The sequence below is a fragment of the Danio rerio genome, chromosome 3 (assembly GCF_052040795.2).
Source record: "Danio rerio strain M-AB ecotype USA chromosome 3, GRCz13ab, whole genome shotgun sequence".
Taxonomy (NCBI): Eukaryota; Metazoa; Chordata; class Actinopteri; order Cypriniformes; family Danionidae; genus Danio; species Danio rerio.
Genome location: NC_141023.1, coordinates 37,425,244 through 37,442,126, shown reverse-complemented (window position 1 = coordinate 37,442,126; position 16,883 = coordinate 37,425,244). Strand labels below are relative to the sequence as shown.

At 36.6% G+C, this 16,883-nt stretch overlaps 1 protein-coding gene across 5 annotated transcripts; it reads right to left on the bottom strand.

Annotated features, from left to right (window-relative positions):
• Positions 1-493: 493 nt before the first annotated feature.
• Positions 494-16,356, bottom strand: hrob (homologous recombination factor with OB-fold). Of its 5 annotated transcripts, none has more exons than XR_015481067.1 (10): positions 16,165-16,356; positions 15,985-16,035; positions 14,010-14,936; positions 11,365-11,448; positions 9,491-9,631; positions 8,883-8,991; positions 6,562-6,647; positions 3,711-3,830; positions 2,986-3,531; positions 494-2,752 (listed from the first exon to the last, which is right to left on the bottom strand). XR_015481067.1 is itself a non-coding variant. In XM_087245012.1 (10 exons), the coding sequence occupies exons 1-10, from the start codon at positions 16,174-16,176 to the stop codon at positions 699-701; spliced, it is 1,794 nt and encodes a 597-aa protein (XP_087101138.1). In that variant the 5' UTR covers positions 16,177-16,356; the 3' UTR covers positions 494-698. The 5 variants fall into 5 exon arrangements, 2 of the variants coding, with proteins under 2 accessions (XP_087101138.1, XP_087101139.1); XM_087245012.1 differs by having other exon boundaries at positions 494-757; positions 3,327-3,531; XM_087245013.1 differs by having other exon boundaries at positions 494-757; positions 3,327-3,531; positions 9,491-9,628.
• Between the last annotated feature and the right edge of the window lie 527 nt (positions 16,357-16,883).

The window sequence follows — 16,883 nt, the reverse complement described above, 5'->3', positions numbered from 1 at the left end:
AGGATTAAAATATTCATCATTTTGTTTCTCCTACTATGGATGTCAATGCTTACAGGTTTTTAAACATTTTTCGAAGTATCTTCTTTTGTGTTAAACTGAGATTTGGATATTTGAGGGCAAGTACATTTTTAGTTTTGGGTGCAAAACTGTCCCTTAAACATCTACATGCATTATAGTCTACGTATAAACTTTCAAAAATGTTTTCATTAACTTCATCAATACATCTTTCATTTCAAAACTCAATTCAGTGACTGAAATCATGTTCATGTGTTACGCTTTGCTTTTTGTGTCCTTTCAAATATATTCAACCACAGAATGCAACATTATCAAACACATTTCCAACTACCTGTGGAAGTGGTTAAAACTGGAAAAGCTTAGCATGTTTTAGACCCCGTTCACACTTTCTTTTAACATCATCCTCAAAAATTGGAATATCAGGTGTAATCATGGCTGCTGCTGCATTTGTCAGCATACTTCAAAAACTGAGCACATCTTTCCAGGTCTCATCTGTAATTTATTCAACGTATGCATGTGACAAATAAATCTTTTTTTGTACATATTTACAACCGTTTACATAAAACTTGAACAAATTTAGTGAAGTCTTTGTTTAGTGGGTGTTTTTTTTATGGTGGATACAGTTGATGTATGTATTAATATGAGCTCTACAAGTATATTTAGTGTTTAAAGTGACTGTGTAATTAGTGCAATCCATCATATGACTCCACAGGTAACTCTCCAAGCAGCTCATCAAGGTCATCTTTAAAAAAAGAAGCATGAGATTAATATACAAATTTAAAAAAAAAAAAAAAAAAAAAAAAAAAAAAAAAAAAAAAATCGCAGTTTAAAGCCACCGAAGCATGCAAAACATTACAATGAGAAATTCTTTCCCCTTTCAAACAGATAGTAGTGCTCAGAATAGCATACCACCCACTGTCTGGAAGACAAATTATTATTTGTTGAAATCTGATTGAGTCGAGTGAATTGCCTGATAAAAACCATTATGATAATTGCATTATTCTTATCAGAAAAACTGTTATCATGAATTTAAATAAAGCTTAAATGTTAAAAAAATCCTGAATGAAAATGAAGCCAGCTTAGGGGTGTGCGATAAGCAAAACTTTATCATGATCTGCTCAAATTTTGTCTATATTCAGACATCACACTAGCTCATTCCAGGCCTGGCAGTGATACTTCACTGAATCCTTTTTCAATATTTGTAAAGAATCTGACAAAGATAGCATAATACTTTCCTCAGCACAGTTTAGTTTGTCGTGGCAGTTAAACTAGCAGCATGGAGTCATTTAGGGCTCTAGAAAGGAAGTCTGTAACAACTTTAGTGTTTTCCCATTACATGGTCCCCCACCATCCCAATGGCTTACCACGCTCCCCTTGAAGTCAAGTTAATTTTATTTTCTATATAGCGCCTAATCACAGCTTCTTTTAATAAACAAGCTAAATAGCCATATGTAATACCTTAATTACACAAAGGCAAGTCCTTTCTGTCTCTACATAGTCGCTTGTTTACAAATTTCTGCTCTCTGAATAACGAACGGGGGAGTTCCACACAGCCACTCTCCGCTGTATTTGAATGAGAGTGCTCGCCCATAGACTGTGTGCGCCACATCTGACAAGTGAATAATTTTGAACAAATCTTTTATGTGACTCGAGAATGATGAGTCCTCTCAAGGAGCAATTCGTTCATTTGTGCACCTGCACATTTGTGAAGGTGGAGAAGATTACTTCCTTTTTTGAGTCTTCTATCGGGTTTGAGTCGTTCATTCATCACATCAAAGACAGAAGTCAGTCATATGAATTTAGATCCGAAAAAATATTTGATCCATTAATTTCGAGTCCCCGAGTTTGAGTCATATCTTTTTACATGCTGTTACGTGATGAACAAACAAAATAAACAGAAGACTTAAAAGGTAAACTAATCATGGCTCCTTTTGGCTCAGACTGTGTGCTTCGGTTAAGCTTCTATGGGACTGTCAGTGTGACATGAACTAACGACTCAAATTTGAAGACATGTTAGAAGAGGAGAGCTGACATAATCATAGACAAAAGACCAGGTAATAATAAATGATTATTTTCTCTTATAGCATTTTAGTCATGACTTGATTGTACTGAAATGAGTGTTTGGGCTAGTTGTAGAAAAGTTTATAGATAACATTTTGGTAAATTGAATAAAATGTCTTTGAGGGTTGAAGATTCATTCACCATTCATTCACAACGAACGAGACTCAAAGGTCCGAGTCAGTAAAATGATCAGAACTTCCCATCACTGTCAGGCACTTAGTTTTTAAAGGTAGTTTTCAATTTTAAGTTTAAAATAGCTTCTTTTGTCCTGACGATCCCAGTCAGCAGTGTAAACTGTGAGAGGGGACATCTCAACCATGAACAGGGTAATAAATACTTATTACAACAGCATTTGCTGCTTTAAGCAAATTTTAACAGCTTATGTATTTGCAGGTCAAGACAAATTATGAAAAATAAAAAGTTTATTTTTAGCCTTTACAGTTGTACAGTTCAAATAATTGTTGTTTTTTACTGCTGTCATAAAAAAATAATAAATTAACACCGTAACTACTTGTGTTTGTGTCTGTGCAGTCTGAAGATCCGCAGTGCGCCGCACCCCCAATCATAACGTAAAAAAATATGAGTGGAACACATTACGTAAATGTTTTATATATGACAAATCATAGAGAGAACAAAATTATTAGCAATACCACAAAGTTTATACTGCAAAAAAATCCTAGGATTTTTTTTGTTTGATTGTTTTTATATTAAAATGTGTTTAATTGAAAAAAAGTTTCTTAAAACAAATTTGTCAAAAAAGGGCTAGTTATGGATTATAAAAAGAACAAATGTAGTCATTTTTATACGGCACTGACAGATACTTTTGTTCATTTAGTCATTTAATCTTTGCATTGATTTTATAAAGACAACTTTCCACTCTGATTTAAGATTTACTATTCTGATTCAGACTATTAAATACAATAAAAATAAGTAATACTGCTTTATAAAATGAGTAATAAAAAAATAATGCTTCATTTAAGGAAAAATTGCGACTAGTTCACTATTTTCTACAGTGGTTAAATGGATTTAGTCACAATATACTAAATGCACATTCCAGCCCTTTTTCTCAGCACCAGCAATGTAAAACCTGAATTACAGCTGCAGTGTCAACAGAAAAGCAGGAGAAAAACATAATCCTCACTTCACTTCATGCACAAATACTGCTGTTGCACACCAGCATTGCTTTGTGACTAAAACAGCACTTTAGTTTGTGTGACATTTCTTAATTGACGATCCTGCAACATACACACCTGCGTCCCACGCTGTGTCCTCTGCGGTTTCCAACACTTCAGATGCTTGACAGGGCTCATTAGAGACAGCTGAGATGTCTAAACCATCAGCAGCACTACTTTCCACAACTGCATTTTCACCGTCGTCTTCGTCATCAAAGTGGAGTTCCATCTGAGAAACAGGACCCCCCGCAGGCCTGGAGGATTCACAGCGCAACGCAAGCTCCTGCGGGTGTGTATGCACCGCAATTGGAAAGGAATGAGCAATACAAAAACAAATTGTTTAATTTGGGGAGCATCTCCTCAGTACATATTAGATTCATTAAACACCTGGAGAAATGGGTTTAGAAAATAACTAAAACCAGAACTGTAAAATGCATTGGAAAGCAAAACAAAGTGACTCACCGGCGGATGATTGGATGGCTGGGTGTTACGGAAGACCCCATCAGGTGGATATATCCGGAGAAGATTGTTGGGTGTGACATTCAGGTAGTGATTTCTGTGTGATGGTGAAAACACACCCACCTATAAAAAAACAATTGAGAAACCTTTTTATTACATTGACAAACTGAAGGGGGCACGGTGGCGCAGTGGGTAGCATGTTCGCCTCAAAGCAAGAAGGTCACTGGTTCAAGCCTCAGCTGGGTCAGTTGGCATTTCTGTGTGGAGTTTGCATGTTTTCCCCGTGTACGCGGGTTTCTTCCGGGTGCTATAGGTGAGACATGTGCGATAGGTGAATTGGGTGAGCTAAATTGTCCGTAGTGTCTGAGTGTGAATGAGTGTGTATGTTTTCCAGTGATGGGTTGCAGCTGGAAGGGCATCCGCTCTGCGTAAAACATGTGCTGGATAAGTTGGCGGTTCATTCCGCTGTGGCGACCCCAGATTAATAAAGAGACTAAGCCGAAAAGAAAACGAATGGATGAATGAATGTATGAAAAACTGAACATGATAAAGAAGAGAAGAGAAAATGATCTGCAAATACGGTTAATGATTTAATGGCCACGAAGGTGCCATAGCTCAGTTAAGATGTGATGCTTAATTAAAATAGGAAAAAGTGATCAGTTGACCGTATGCAAGATTCTTAAGAGGATAGTATGCACTTTATTTTTCTGCTGGTGTGTATTCACAACAAAAACAAAAGTAGCATTCTGATGTTGCCTTGACCGAGTGTGGAATCATGGGAGTTGTGGTCTTCATTACATCTTATAGGACAATCATGATCATGGATAGGCTGAAGTTTTTAAAACTTAGCGGTGAAATGAGACTGCTGAGGCACTAGCGCTGTTTTAACTAGATACATTTTAGAGTTCTGTTATAATGCTGTTCTGTCCTGTCTAATAAAACACACAACATATTAAAATGTTTTTGGAGTTTCCCTGTTTTCGATAAACCAAAACGGAAGTGGAGGGTGTATGATGTTATACGCATGATGACAGGACATTGTTCGTATATTTAGGGTGTCTTCACACTATGCTACAACAACCATGCCCAGGCACATTTCTCAATCTGTTTGACAAGTAAGAGTAGGGTTGGGCGATGTCGCATAACTTGGCATTGTGCGATGTCTAATGTGAAACATTGCGACACATGATGGCATCGTGAATTAGTTATTTAGGAATAATAAATTCATAACAAATTAATCATTTGTAACCTACCGATTCAATCACCTGACTCGCATGGTATTTGTTTTACCCATAATAAAATCCTAAATAAAACAAGTTACGCACAAATTACCCCCCGTCAATCACTTTTTCTGAGGGACTCTGGCATGAATAGGCAGAGTGATCGGTGTCGTTATAATGGCGTCGACAAACTTGGTTAGTAAAAAGGTGCACAACCAACAAAAACTACCCAACAGTATCTGAGGTTTCAGCTAAAATTACTAAGTACAAGCATGAAAGCAAAAGTATTAAGCAGTGTGCTGATGCTGTGACACGTTACCTGATAGATTCAAAAGACAGAAGAGTCGTTAGATAAAAACCAGATTAATTAAATATCACATTTAACAACGATAGTGAGACGCGACTCAGCAGAACATCCTTGATAAACTGTCCGACGTGCACTGCTCTCTGGTGTTTTGTACTCAAAGCACTCGCTGACTGCTGGAGCTCAGATGCACGCATAGGCTGCAGCGCATGACAGTGTATGTGTGCCTGTGTGTGTGTGGTCACGGGATGTGCATTTTTAGTTGTATATTGTGGAAAAACAGCTTTTTAGAAAGGTCAGTGTGGATGTGGATCGTTTTGGTTCTAAAATGTATGGAATTAAATCACTGTGATAAATGTTTCATGGGTGAAATTTATTTTCGCAATTATAAAACATAATAAAAAAATTATGATTACTGTAATTATAAAAACGTAAAGGAAAACGAAACATACTTGTAATTTTACGAGGGTACAAATTCCAAAATCTGCGATTAGAACAGACAGATACGTCATTTTCTTTGTCTGTTTGTATATGACTGATACATTTACGATGGGTGTACTTTACAAATACGAAATACAGTTTCACCACGCATACGACAACATGATTACGAGTACCAATCAAAAAGCGACACTCCACTGTCAAAATTACGCCACTGCTGTCACAGGCATTAATAAACAAGCGAGAGCCATCGATCACAACGGTGCACATGCTGGGAACTCGAGTTCCACACACCTAATCAGGTACGATTTTTGTTATTCTCTCTTTAGGGAATGTCCATCATGAGCTGTAGTAAAGTGTGGAGACTTAATGAGGTCCATTTTTGCTGTGTTTCAGTGACATTTTAAATAATCAAAATTAAGAAGAGACAGAGGATAGTGAGCATAATGTAAGTTAACGTTACAGGCAGCGAGCGCAGAATTTCTTAATGAATCACTTAACGATGTTTAACTATAGCATGACATTTGTTCATTAGGTACATCAATTTTATTTACGCACAAAATATTTATGACAGTGATTTTATTCTATAAAAATGCCATTTTTTAACTAAGGCGTATTAGTGTAAACAGGGCCATGTGTATTTTTCACATTTTTTATATTTTAAGGATGTGATGTGGCACAATGCAATTTGGTGCAGTGTTTCTTGTCCTGTGTGTGACCCATTTTAAATGTTATCTTACTCAGGCAAAGTAGATCATTTTGAACAGAAGAAATGCAGTGAGTCAATATGACATGTTCAGCAGAAATTCCCAGGTTGGCTAATCGAATATGGTCAATTTATGCTGCATACTTACTGTAAATGCATTTATAGTAAGGTCTAAAAGATAGTTACTTGTTTGAGTAGTAACACAGCTCCTGTTTTCAGCTCTCCCTGTCTTTCTTCCACCAGTTGACGATGAACTGTGCCCTGCATCTCACCTTTACAAAGAAAATGAAACAGAAAGAGACAAATCAAACAAGAGTGTGCAATCAGAGCAAGACCACCAGTTCAGACAGGGAGCTCCTGATTTCAAAGTAAACGTGATTGTGTTGGTGTGAGAGAGAGATGGATATGGGAACTAGTTTAACCACTGAAAAATGGAACTTAAATTTTTATATATTATAGATTTAACCCATTTCTTAAAACATATGCTTAAATACTAAAAAAAATTACTGCTGTCAATAAATATAATTTTTGTAACCTAGTATTAATTTCTTAACATAAACATAACAATATAAAAAAGGTTAATCATTAAAAGAAATCAAGTACCCATATGCTTGGGGATAAAAGTTTTTGAAAAATATTGCATTTTATTGATGTAAAATATACACTCACCAGCCACTTAACTAGGTACACCTTACTAGTACCGTGTTGAACCCCCTTTAGCCTTCAGAACTGCCTTAATCCTTTGTGGCATACATTCAGCAAGGTAGCAGAAATATTCTTTAGAGATTTTGGTCCATATTGACATGATAGCTTCACGCAATTGCTGCCGATTTGTCAGCTGCACATCCATGATGTGAGCATCTCGTTCCACTACATCCCAAAGGTACTCTATTGAATTGAGATCTGATGACTGTGGAGACCATTTGAGTACAGTGAACTCATTGTCATGTTCAAGAAACCGGTCTGAGATGATTCATACCTTATGACAAGGTGTGTTATCCTGCTGGAAGTAGCCATCAGAAGGTACACTGTGGTCATATAGGGCTGGACATTTTCAGCAACAATACTCAGGTGGCGTTGACACGATGCTTAACTGGAACTAATGGGCCCAAAGTGTGAAGAAGAAAATATCCCCCACACCATTACACCCCCACCAGCCTGAACCGTTTATACAAGGGAGGGTGGATCTATGCTTTCATGTCGCTGACGCAGAATTCTGACCCTGCCACCTGAATGTTGCATAAGAAAAACGAGACTATTCAGACCAGGCAATGTTTGTAGTATCTTCTATTTCCCAATTTTGGTGAGCTACAATACAAATAGTAGCCTCACTTTTCTGTTCTTAGCTGACAGGAGTGGCACCTGGTGTGGTCTTCTGCTGCTACAGCCCATCAACCCCAAGGTTGGACGTAACAAGTAGTTATTTAACAAGCGATTATTTGAGTTACTGTTGCCTTTTTATCAGCTAAAACCAGTCTGGCCATTCTCCTCTGATCTCTGGCATCAACAAGTCATTTGTGCCCACAGAACTGCCGCTCACTGGATATTTTCTTTTTTTCAGACCATTCTCTTTAAACCCTAGAAATGGTTGTGCGTGAAAATCCCAGTAGATCAGCAGTTTCTGAAATATTCAGACCAGCCCGTCTGACACCAACAACCATGCCACATTTAAAGTCACTTAAATCACCTTTCTTCCTCATTCTGATGCTTGGTTTAAACTGCAGCAGACCGTCTTGACCATGTATACATGGCAAAGTGCATTGAGTTGCTGCCATGTAATTAGCGTTAACAAGCAGTTGAACAGATGTACCTAATAAAGTTGCCAGTGAGAGTATAGTCAAAACAGAAATACTGTGAAAATGTTAAAATGTGTTGTATTTGAATATCCTACAGAAATATGTTGATTTGCGGTCCAAAAACAATTCATAATATTAAAATTAGCTAACAGTAGATTAGCTTTTTTTTTATTTTGGAAACAGAAATACTATCATTTTAAACTTACAAAACTCATTCTTAATCACATTTTATGATGACTGATGATCACAGCTGAACAAATCTTTTTGGGGTTATTTTTTGTACTACTAGTACTAGTAGTAAACATCTGATGTAGATCAAAACCTTCCATAGTTCTTGAACAATACCCAATCTTGGACAATTATGAAAAACATTTGATACACTTGTAGACTACTGTAGTAATAGTAGTAGACAGAAAAACAAAAAGAAAAAGAAAAAAAAATCACAAAAATATCAAGCGGATAAATATAAAATTTACCAATATACAAAATAACATTAATAATAACAATAATAATATTAATAACAACAACAAAAACTAAGCAGCAGATGAGTACATTAGAAAGCGTTCTATAAAATGTTTTCTATAAATGTTAACAAAAATGGCCACTTTGAAACATCTAAAATACAGTTTTCAGTTTGTTGAGTCATTAGATAATTTTGGTCTTCTAAAACTTGGCTAGTGGTGTACATCCCACCCTAATTATCTGCAGTACCTGTGGGATCCCTGAAGACAGCTTTTGCATCTGCATGTGTGTGCGTGATGCTCTTCAAGACCACAGCCATATTGGGGACCTTATTCTTAGCTAGCTGTCTGAGAGCTGCCTGGAGAATTGAGAGGGGAAGAGGGAAAGTTACAAAGAAGCACCAAGAGAACACAAAAAAAGGAAAGAAACTGAATGAAAAAAAAACATAAGTTGCAGCTCAGCCTCAAGGCCACTGATAATGAATCAAGAGAAAAACTAATCAGCATTTGTCAGCCTAATGAATATTTAACACGTGTACCATTAGCAGAGGATCGTTATGACACACTGGGCAAAACACATTAAAATTACATTAATAATCACTTTAAGGTGACTGATGACAACGGTGATTATGTTTGTGTTAATCATTTAGGGAGCTGAGATTCCTCATTTGTCCTGATTACAGTCATGGATTTCCACTTCAGGCGTAAATAAAAGCAATGCAAATGTTTATTGTTGGAATCTGGGTAAAATGAAAAAATCGTCAGACTAACAAAGTTCTACGCTTAAAAAGATTGTGCGCACAAACCCTAAAATGAGCTGGTTTTAATACGGTCTGCTGTGAGATTTAAATAACTCACCTTGCGCAGCACCATGACAACACTGTAAGAGTGCAGGAAGCATGAAGGGTTCTTCTCATCCAATCCCATCTCAGCCTTCATCACTGCCCACGGCCCCCTGCTGAACTCCTCTTCCTCACTCACCTGAGAGCTGGAGACCTGCTGAGAAAAGCAGTGCAAGTCTGAGGGCATTTTGAAACAAAAGTTGAGAAAATGTGAACGTGTCTATGTGAATACACACAAATGTAGAGCTTAAAAAAGTGATAGCATGAAAAGAGAAATTATCATTGTACCATTTTAATTAAGAGCTTTCATTGGTTAGACTTGATTTTAAAGTGATGATATTGTCAGGGGTAGCTGCATAGAGTTTATTGTATATACTATAGTAAGTACATGGAAACACGCAATAAGGACACCTTAAAATAAGTAGTTAGCCAATTATCAAAAAATGTCAGATTTAGTTAGATGCTTTTAGCTGGTAATAAATAATTATGTTGATGCTTCGATTGAATTTTACTTAACTCAAGTTTTAGTAATTTTTGTATATTTTGGTTTTTGCTCCTATAACAACAATGTTAATGTTAAAGCAGTTTAAAGTAGTTTAAAACTATGATCTATTCATCCATCTATCTATAGGATGCTCACAGGCCACTTTATTAACTGCTCTTTGCACAAATATCTAATCAGAATTCAGAGTGTGAAATTCAATACCTTTTAAGACCTTTTTAAAGACTCTTATCATACATTAAGATCTTATAACCACTTTAGATTTTAACTGGAAATACTGGCGAGATTTTAACTTCCAGTATATTTACTGAATATTAATGTAAGAAACTAAAACTTTACTCATATATTGAATAAAACTATTAACTGTAGAACTATTAAATCTAACTAATTCAGCAGGTTGGAGCCTATAGAATTGCAGAAATAATGGTACTGCTTTGGTTACTGCAGTAAACAATGCAGCGTGATGTCAAACCTAGGATTTCATAAACTACACAGCATCCTGATATTCGCAGATTTCATTTAGGCAAACGTTTGCATACAACCATGCATTGCATGTTCAAAAATGATATAACATTTAAAACCTTGCAAAAACCTTGCTTTTTAAATTTTTTTAAGGGTGTTAAATTTCTCTACATTGATTTAGCAACTTTTAATACTTTTTAAGACCCTGCGGACACCCTTATATGGCAAGCTGGCAGCAACTCAATTTGAGAATGTAAATGCTGTCAAGATGATCTGCTGAAGTTCATGATAGGCATCATAACAATGGCAGAAAGTTGATTTAAGTGACTTTGAATTTGGCATGTTTGTTGGTGCCAGTATTTAAGAATGATCTAGATGACCTATTTGGAAATTCAAGCATGCAAACAGAATATATGCAGTTGAGCATCATGTAAACACGACAGACTGTCTGAGTAATGTCGCTGACAGTTTTCATCCCTTTATGGCCACAATGAACAAATCTTATGATAGCTACTTCCAGACACGATGCACCAAAACTTAGATGATCACAAACTGGTTTCTTGAATATGACAATAGACTTAACTCAAATGGCTTCTGCAGACGGCAGATCTAAATCCAATACAGCACCTTTGAAATGTGCCAGAGCGGAAGATTCACATTAGGGGTGTGTAAGCCACAAGCCTGCAGCAACTGTGTCATGATGACATGTCAATATGGATCAACATCTTTTTGAGTCTATGCCAAAAAAATTTAGGAGGTTATACTTTTGATTTTATTTTATGTATGTTTGTCAGTAGTTCATTTCAGTAAGATAGAATTGCTTGCTTAGTTTTAGTTAAATTAAACCTGGAATACCTATAACAGTAAAATACAACACTACAAGCCTCAAATTCACTTGCAAGAGTTTCGAATTTACATTCACATACCTCATTTCTTAGACGTGCAACAGCTCCATGTGCAGGTGTTTGAGGAACTGACACAACAATGTCATCAAGACTCTGCCCACTGACCTACAAGACAATTAAACCACACAAACAATGCAGAAACTCTGTAAAGGAATCTGTGAGAATGCAAACATCTCCAGAGAATCGTTCTTTGTACTTCGTTTAAATCACCGGAGATGATTTGATAGATCCCGGATCATATAATGATGGTCTGTGATCACAGACCTCTGCCTAATCTGGTTCTTCAAACTAAATTTCAAATCTGATTAAAATATCTGGATGGATTTATCTCAGAGTGCTGCATGTGCTTGTGTTTATTTTAAAGGACTAAATTACATGGACACCACAATTAAAGATTAAATTAAGTTTTAAATCACTAATAATTTTAAACCAAGCACCTTTGTAATTAACACCCCAGCATAGTGCCATGAAAGTCTTTTTTTGTACTTAACATTACACTTACATCGTCTGACAGATCACACTTTTATGTTTTTCTCTTCTTTTTCATTCTTTTAAAACACATTTTATCTGTTTTTATGTTTTGTTTTTTATCATTTTTATTATTATTTTTTTTCTTATACCCGTTTCTTTTATTCCTGTTTATGTAAAGCACTTTGAATTGCCACTGTGTATAAAATGTGCTATATGAAAAAACTTGCCTTGCCTTACATTTATTATTTCATGGTTTCTGCAGGTTTTATCAAGTCAAATTCAACACTTGAAAAAAACACTATAAATGAGATTATAGTCTTACATGGGGCTAAACACTAAAGATTTTTGGTAATGGCCTGGTTGGATCAATGGAATTGGTAAAAACAAAAGTTAGTTATTTCTTGACCACATATTTTAATGTGTTTATTGTATATTTATTTTGAAGAAAACTACAAAAAATAATTCCAATAAATATAAGTGTTTGCTTTTGGTCCAAATGAATAGAGTATAACTCCTATTTAACCTAACGCATAAAATGGTTTTTGTGTAAATTGAAGACTATGTAAAGAGATATATTGCTTTTATTATCATAAAATTTTGTGTAATTGCTTTTAGTTTTCTTTTCCTGATAAGGGAATTTATTTTAAAAATTGCTGTAAAATGTATAACAGCTGTTGTAAAAATAACCATCTCTTTGCAATAAAAAAAAAACATACATGTATATCAAAATTTAGATAGATTGTTGGTGACTGGATGGGTGTCGGACCAATTAGGTAAGATTCCAGGATCATTTTGTTCTTCAAAACTTATCCAAGTTGTTGTTATCATAGTAACAGTTCTGGTAGCTCAAACCTGCTAAGGAGCAGGCTTATTTGATAAACAGGATTAGATCAGGTCATTTCAAGCAAAGGTATACTGAAAGTATGTACATAACGCTGACATTGTCTTACAGTAGTAACCTATAGGTTACAAAGGCTGGGGAAAATAGTAAAAAAAATATATAAATGTGTGTGTGTGTGTGTGTGTGTGTGTGTGTGTGTGTGTGTGTGTATATATATATATATATATATATATATATATATATATATATATATATATATATATATATATATAGATATATATATGAATAGAAGTTTTAAAAAAAATTATAAATAAAACTGTTATCCAATCTACACTCTGAGATAAAAGTACAAAAACTGTCACAGGGATATTCTCTCCTTAAGGGGTTCAATGAGAACATTAATTAATATTGACTTTTTATATACAAATGCGTACCATTTTAAAAATACCAACCCAGATTTAGCACAATTTATGTATGATAATGGACATGACCAATATTCTTATTTTTGTTAGGAAAGGAATAATAATTTATGCCGTCATGCAGACGTTTTAACAGATAATACGTCAGTGATTTGATGCTTCGCGAAAGTTGGTCATACCAATTTTACCAATATCAAAATGCTTTTTTGATGCAAAATTTTTTTAAACATCCATTTATTAGGAAACTTGAATAGGCCTGGGCTACTATAACAAAGAAAATTTGCTCTAAAAGCAAAACTAAATAAATTGCTAAATACTCTCGACGCATGAAAGTGTAAAGCCTGCAGGCCACAAGTGTGAAAAGTTATTACGCATCATATTTAACAAACTGTTGACTATTAATTTTATGTAATTTTACCCACGTTGATAATATTAACCAGATGATGTCACTACGCTGTTGTACAGTCAGCCAATCACTGCATTGCTGATCATGATTTTGAGGGTAGACCTCCGGTCTGAAATTCAAGTACACACAAGAAGCGTGGGAACGCTGATTTAAAAAAAGAAATTAACATTAAAAATGATGATGGAATTTTTCCTAATTCATTAAAATATTTTTGTAAGAACAAACAGCAGTTAATAGAAACCTTCATCACCTATCGCCTTTGCTTGAAATGACAGATTCTAATCCTGTTCATATAAAATGAGCCTTTTCCTTGAGCAGGTTATTATGATAACAACTCCTAGCTGACTTTTGAAGAACAAAACTATCCCAGATTGTTTCAAATTATGATTAATTAAGTCCAGCTGAATATATTCCACGTGCAAAAAAAACCCAGCTTAAAGAACATTAATAAACATGTAATAAAACAGTACATCAGGCAGTACATACTGGTGTAATTAACAATAATCAGCTGAAACGGTGTTTGGCTGACCTGCTGTGGCAGTGCTCCTGCTGGCCCGGGGAAACGGCGAGCTTTGGCTGGCATCATGCGGCTCTGTGGTCTCTGAGGTGTCTTATTAGCTGCAGACACCAGCTGGACCAGGTGATTGGTCAGGACAGGTGTGTTGAGAGGACGAGGTGTAAATGTGGAAGAGGAATCAGCAGTGGAAGACACAGAGTGAAAAAGAGATCCTCTGTGCTGCAGCGGGGTCCTCGGGGTCGAAATGCTCCTCTGGCACATAGGTGACACGACTGTAGGCCTGGGAGTCACAGGCCTGGGAAACCGTGAGATGTGTGTGATGCGGTGCATGTGATTTTGATTCTGAATTGGCGTAGCTGGATGCATGGGGACGCGAACTGTGGATGCAAATGAGGTGTTGACTAGAGGCTGTGAAATTGGCGATGAGCAGGTTGCAGCAAACGTGCCACATGAGAACATCCCTGATGCTGCCGGTCTCATTCGTTTAGCAGGCGAAATGCAGCGCAGTTGTGAGGTTTGATTATTTTGTGGCTCAGAAATCATCTGAGGAATGCTGTCCAGTTCTTCCAGATCCACATCCCAGTCGTCAAAGTCATCCTGAGGAGGGAGGTCTCTCTGCGGGACACTGAGGGATGCTGGGGGTGGGGGGTTTAATGGATTGAAGGAATGTTGCAGGGACGACGCAGGCGCTCGGAGGGAAGAAACTGAGGGGGAGAGTGGCTGATGGCAAGTGAGGTCTGGTAGGAGACTGATAGCGCCATATGTTGGGGTACGAAGAGTCGCCACGGAACTAGAGTCTGATGACATGCCAACACAACTCTGCTGAGCATGATTGGATTTTTCAGCTGTTACATGCGAGGACGCAGATGGTGGAGCTCCAGAAGGAGTGGTAGAAGATGTGGGTTTTGGTGGACACGTCCAATCAGCTTCAAGCAAATCCTGCAGATGAAAAATCAATGATGACCAAGCAAAGGCACATTTCAACATCAACAAATATGAATTCGGATTTGACAAATGTTTTTAAAAATGTAATTTAATTAAAGCAAGCTAACATTAACTAGCAATGAGCAGCACTATATAGTTTTGTTTATTAAGCATGTATTTAGATGACTTTCATTCTTTTTTTTTGTCGGCTTAGTTCCTTCATTAATCCAGGGTCGCCACAGCAGAATGAACCGCCAACTTATTCAGCACATGCTTTTTACGCAGTAGATGCCCTTCCAGCCACAACCCATCACTAGGAAACACCCACACACTCCAATTCACACACACACTACGGACAATTTAGCTAACCCAATTCACCTATACCGCATGCCTTTGGATTTGTGGGGGAAAAAGGAGCACTCAAAGAAAACCCATTCGGGGTGAACATGCAAACTCCACACAGAAATGCCAACTGACCCAGCTGTGAGGCAAGAGTGCTACCCATTTCGCCACCGTGCTGCCCTATTGTAGATGATTTAAAATACAGTAACAGGCGCAGTAGGTAGCACTGTTGCCTCACATCAAAGTCGCTAGTTCGAGTCCTGGCTGGGTCAGTTAGCATTTCTGTGTGGAGTTTGCATGTTCTCGCTGTTTTCAAGTGGGTTTGGCCCACAGATCAGACATGCGCTATAGGTGAATTGGGCAAGCTAAACGGTCCATTGTGCATGTCCTGGTCCTTCAGGTTGGGGGTTAAGAGTTGGGCTAGCAACTCACCTCATAAAAAAATATGTTACAAAACACCAATATGGAGCAGCTAAATATCAACATCAAAATAAATGGCTCTGGGAGTACATAACCAAGTAAAAAACAATAACAACAATATTTTAAAATAATATTTCAACTTTAAATCACATTTACATATCTTGGTATACTTTAAAAACTGAAAATAATTCCAATAAATAACACAACACACGTGTATTACTAAACTACACACTGTACACATGGTTTGAGTCCTACCTACATTCAAATAAATTTAAAAATGAATGAAAAATACACTTCAAACCTCATCATCAAACTCTCCAACGCTGAACAGCCCCTTCCATTTACTACAAGCCTGTTTCAACAAACATATTATAAGAATAGTGTTTAGAGAAGCATTTCTTCAATAAAATGGGAGATTTTGATTTTAGTTATACGGTAAATAGTTTACTTAAGTTAAACATGCTAATTGTTTGTAGCTTACCGTGGCTGTCATGTCTGCTCTGTTAATAATACGAGCACATCAGTATCGCGACAAGCGTAAATTACTAACTTAAACAATTTACTGTTTAAGGTGTTGATCTTGTTAGATGTGTATAAAGAGAAAAGCACCGATGTAAAGTATAAATCTCCAGTTTTCGTCGCGCCGCCACGTTCAAACACGTACGACGTGAGTGACGTAGGCGAGTGACGTGTATTGTTGTCGCGTAGAGCACAGGTGAAGTGGCTCCATCTGCTGGAGAAGAGAAAAAAAGTGTCCATGTCTCCTAAATTATTGGCGACTAAAATACGGTGCTTTTCACTAAACAAGTCTTCTATTTCATTCAGTTCATACTAGGCCACGGCCGACCTAACGACTGTTTAAAATATGTACTAATAATTTTAGGGTTTGGTAATGTTTTGTTAATAAGGTCCCAGTTTTTAGTGCGTAATAAAACCGTTTGTTCTAATGTTAAGCAATGTTTTCCTTTTTATTTAGCGATAAGTGTTGGTGGTCCATTTGATTCCTTCATTTACCTGCAGATGTTATTTTAGTACCATCTACTGAGGTCGTGTTTCCACTTGCAGGTTTGGACAAATTACAGCAAACTGTTGTAATTGCCGTTAGTGCAGATCATATGAACAAGCCTGAATGCTGCCAGACTTAAAACTACCTTTTGAGGTTCCAGTGCAGCAGGTTCTAGGTCATTATTAACAAAACAT

Coding starts and splice junctions, on each gene's coding strand:
- hrob (XM_087245012.1), bottom strand. Junction 9,632..11,364: donor TTGCACGTCTAAGAAATGAG/GTATGTGAATGT, acceptor TGCTTTTCTCAG/CAGGTCTCCAGCTCTCAGGT. Junction 3,831..6,561: donor CTGTGTTACTACTCAAACAA/GTAACTATCTTT, acceptor GTTTTTTTATAG/GTGGGTGTGTTTTCACCATC.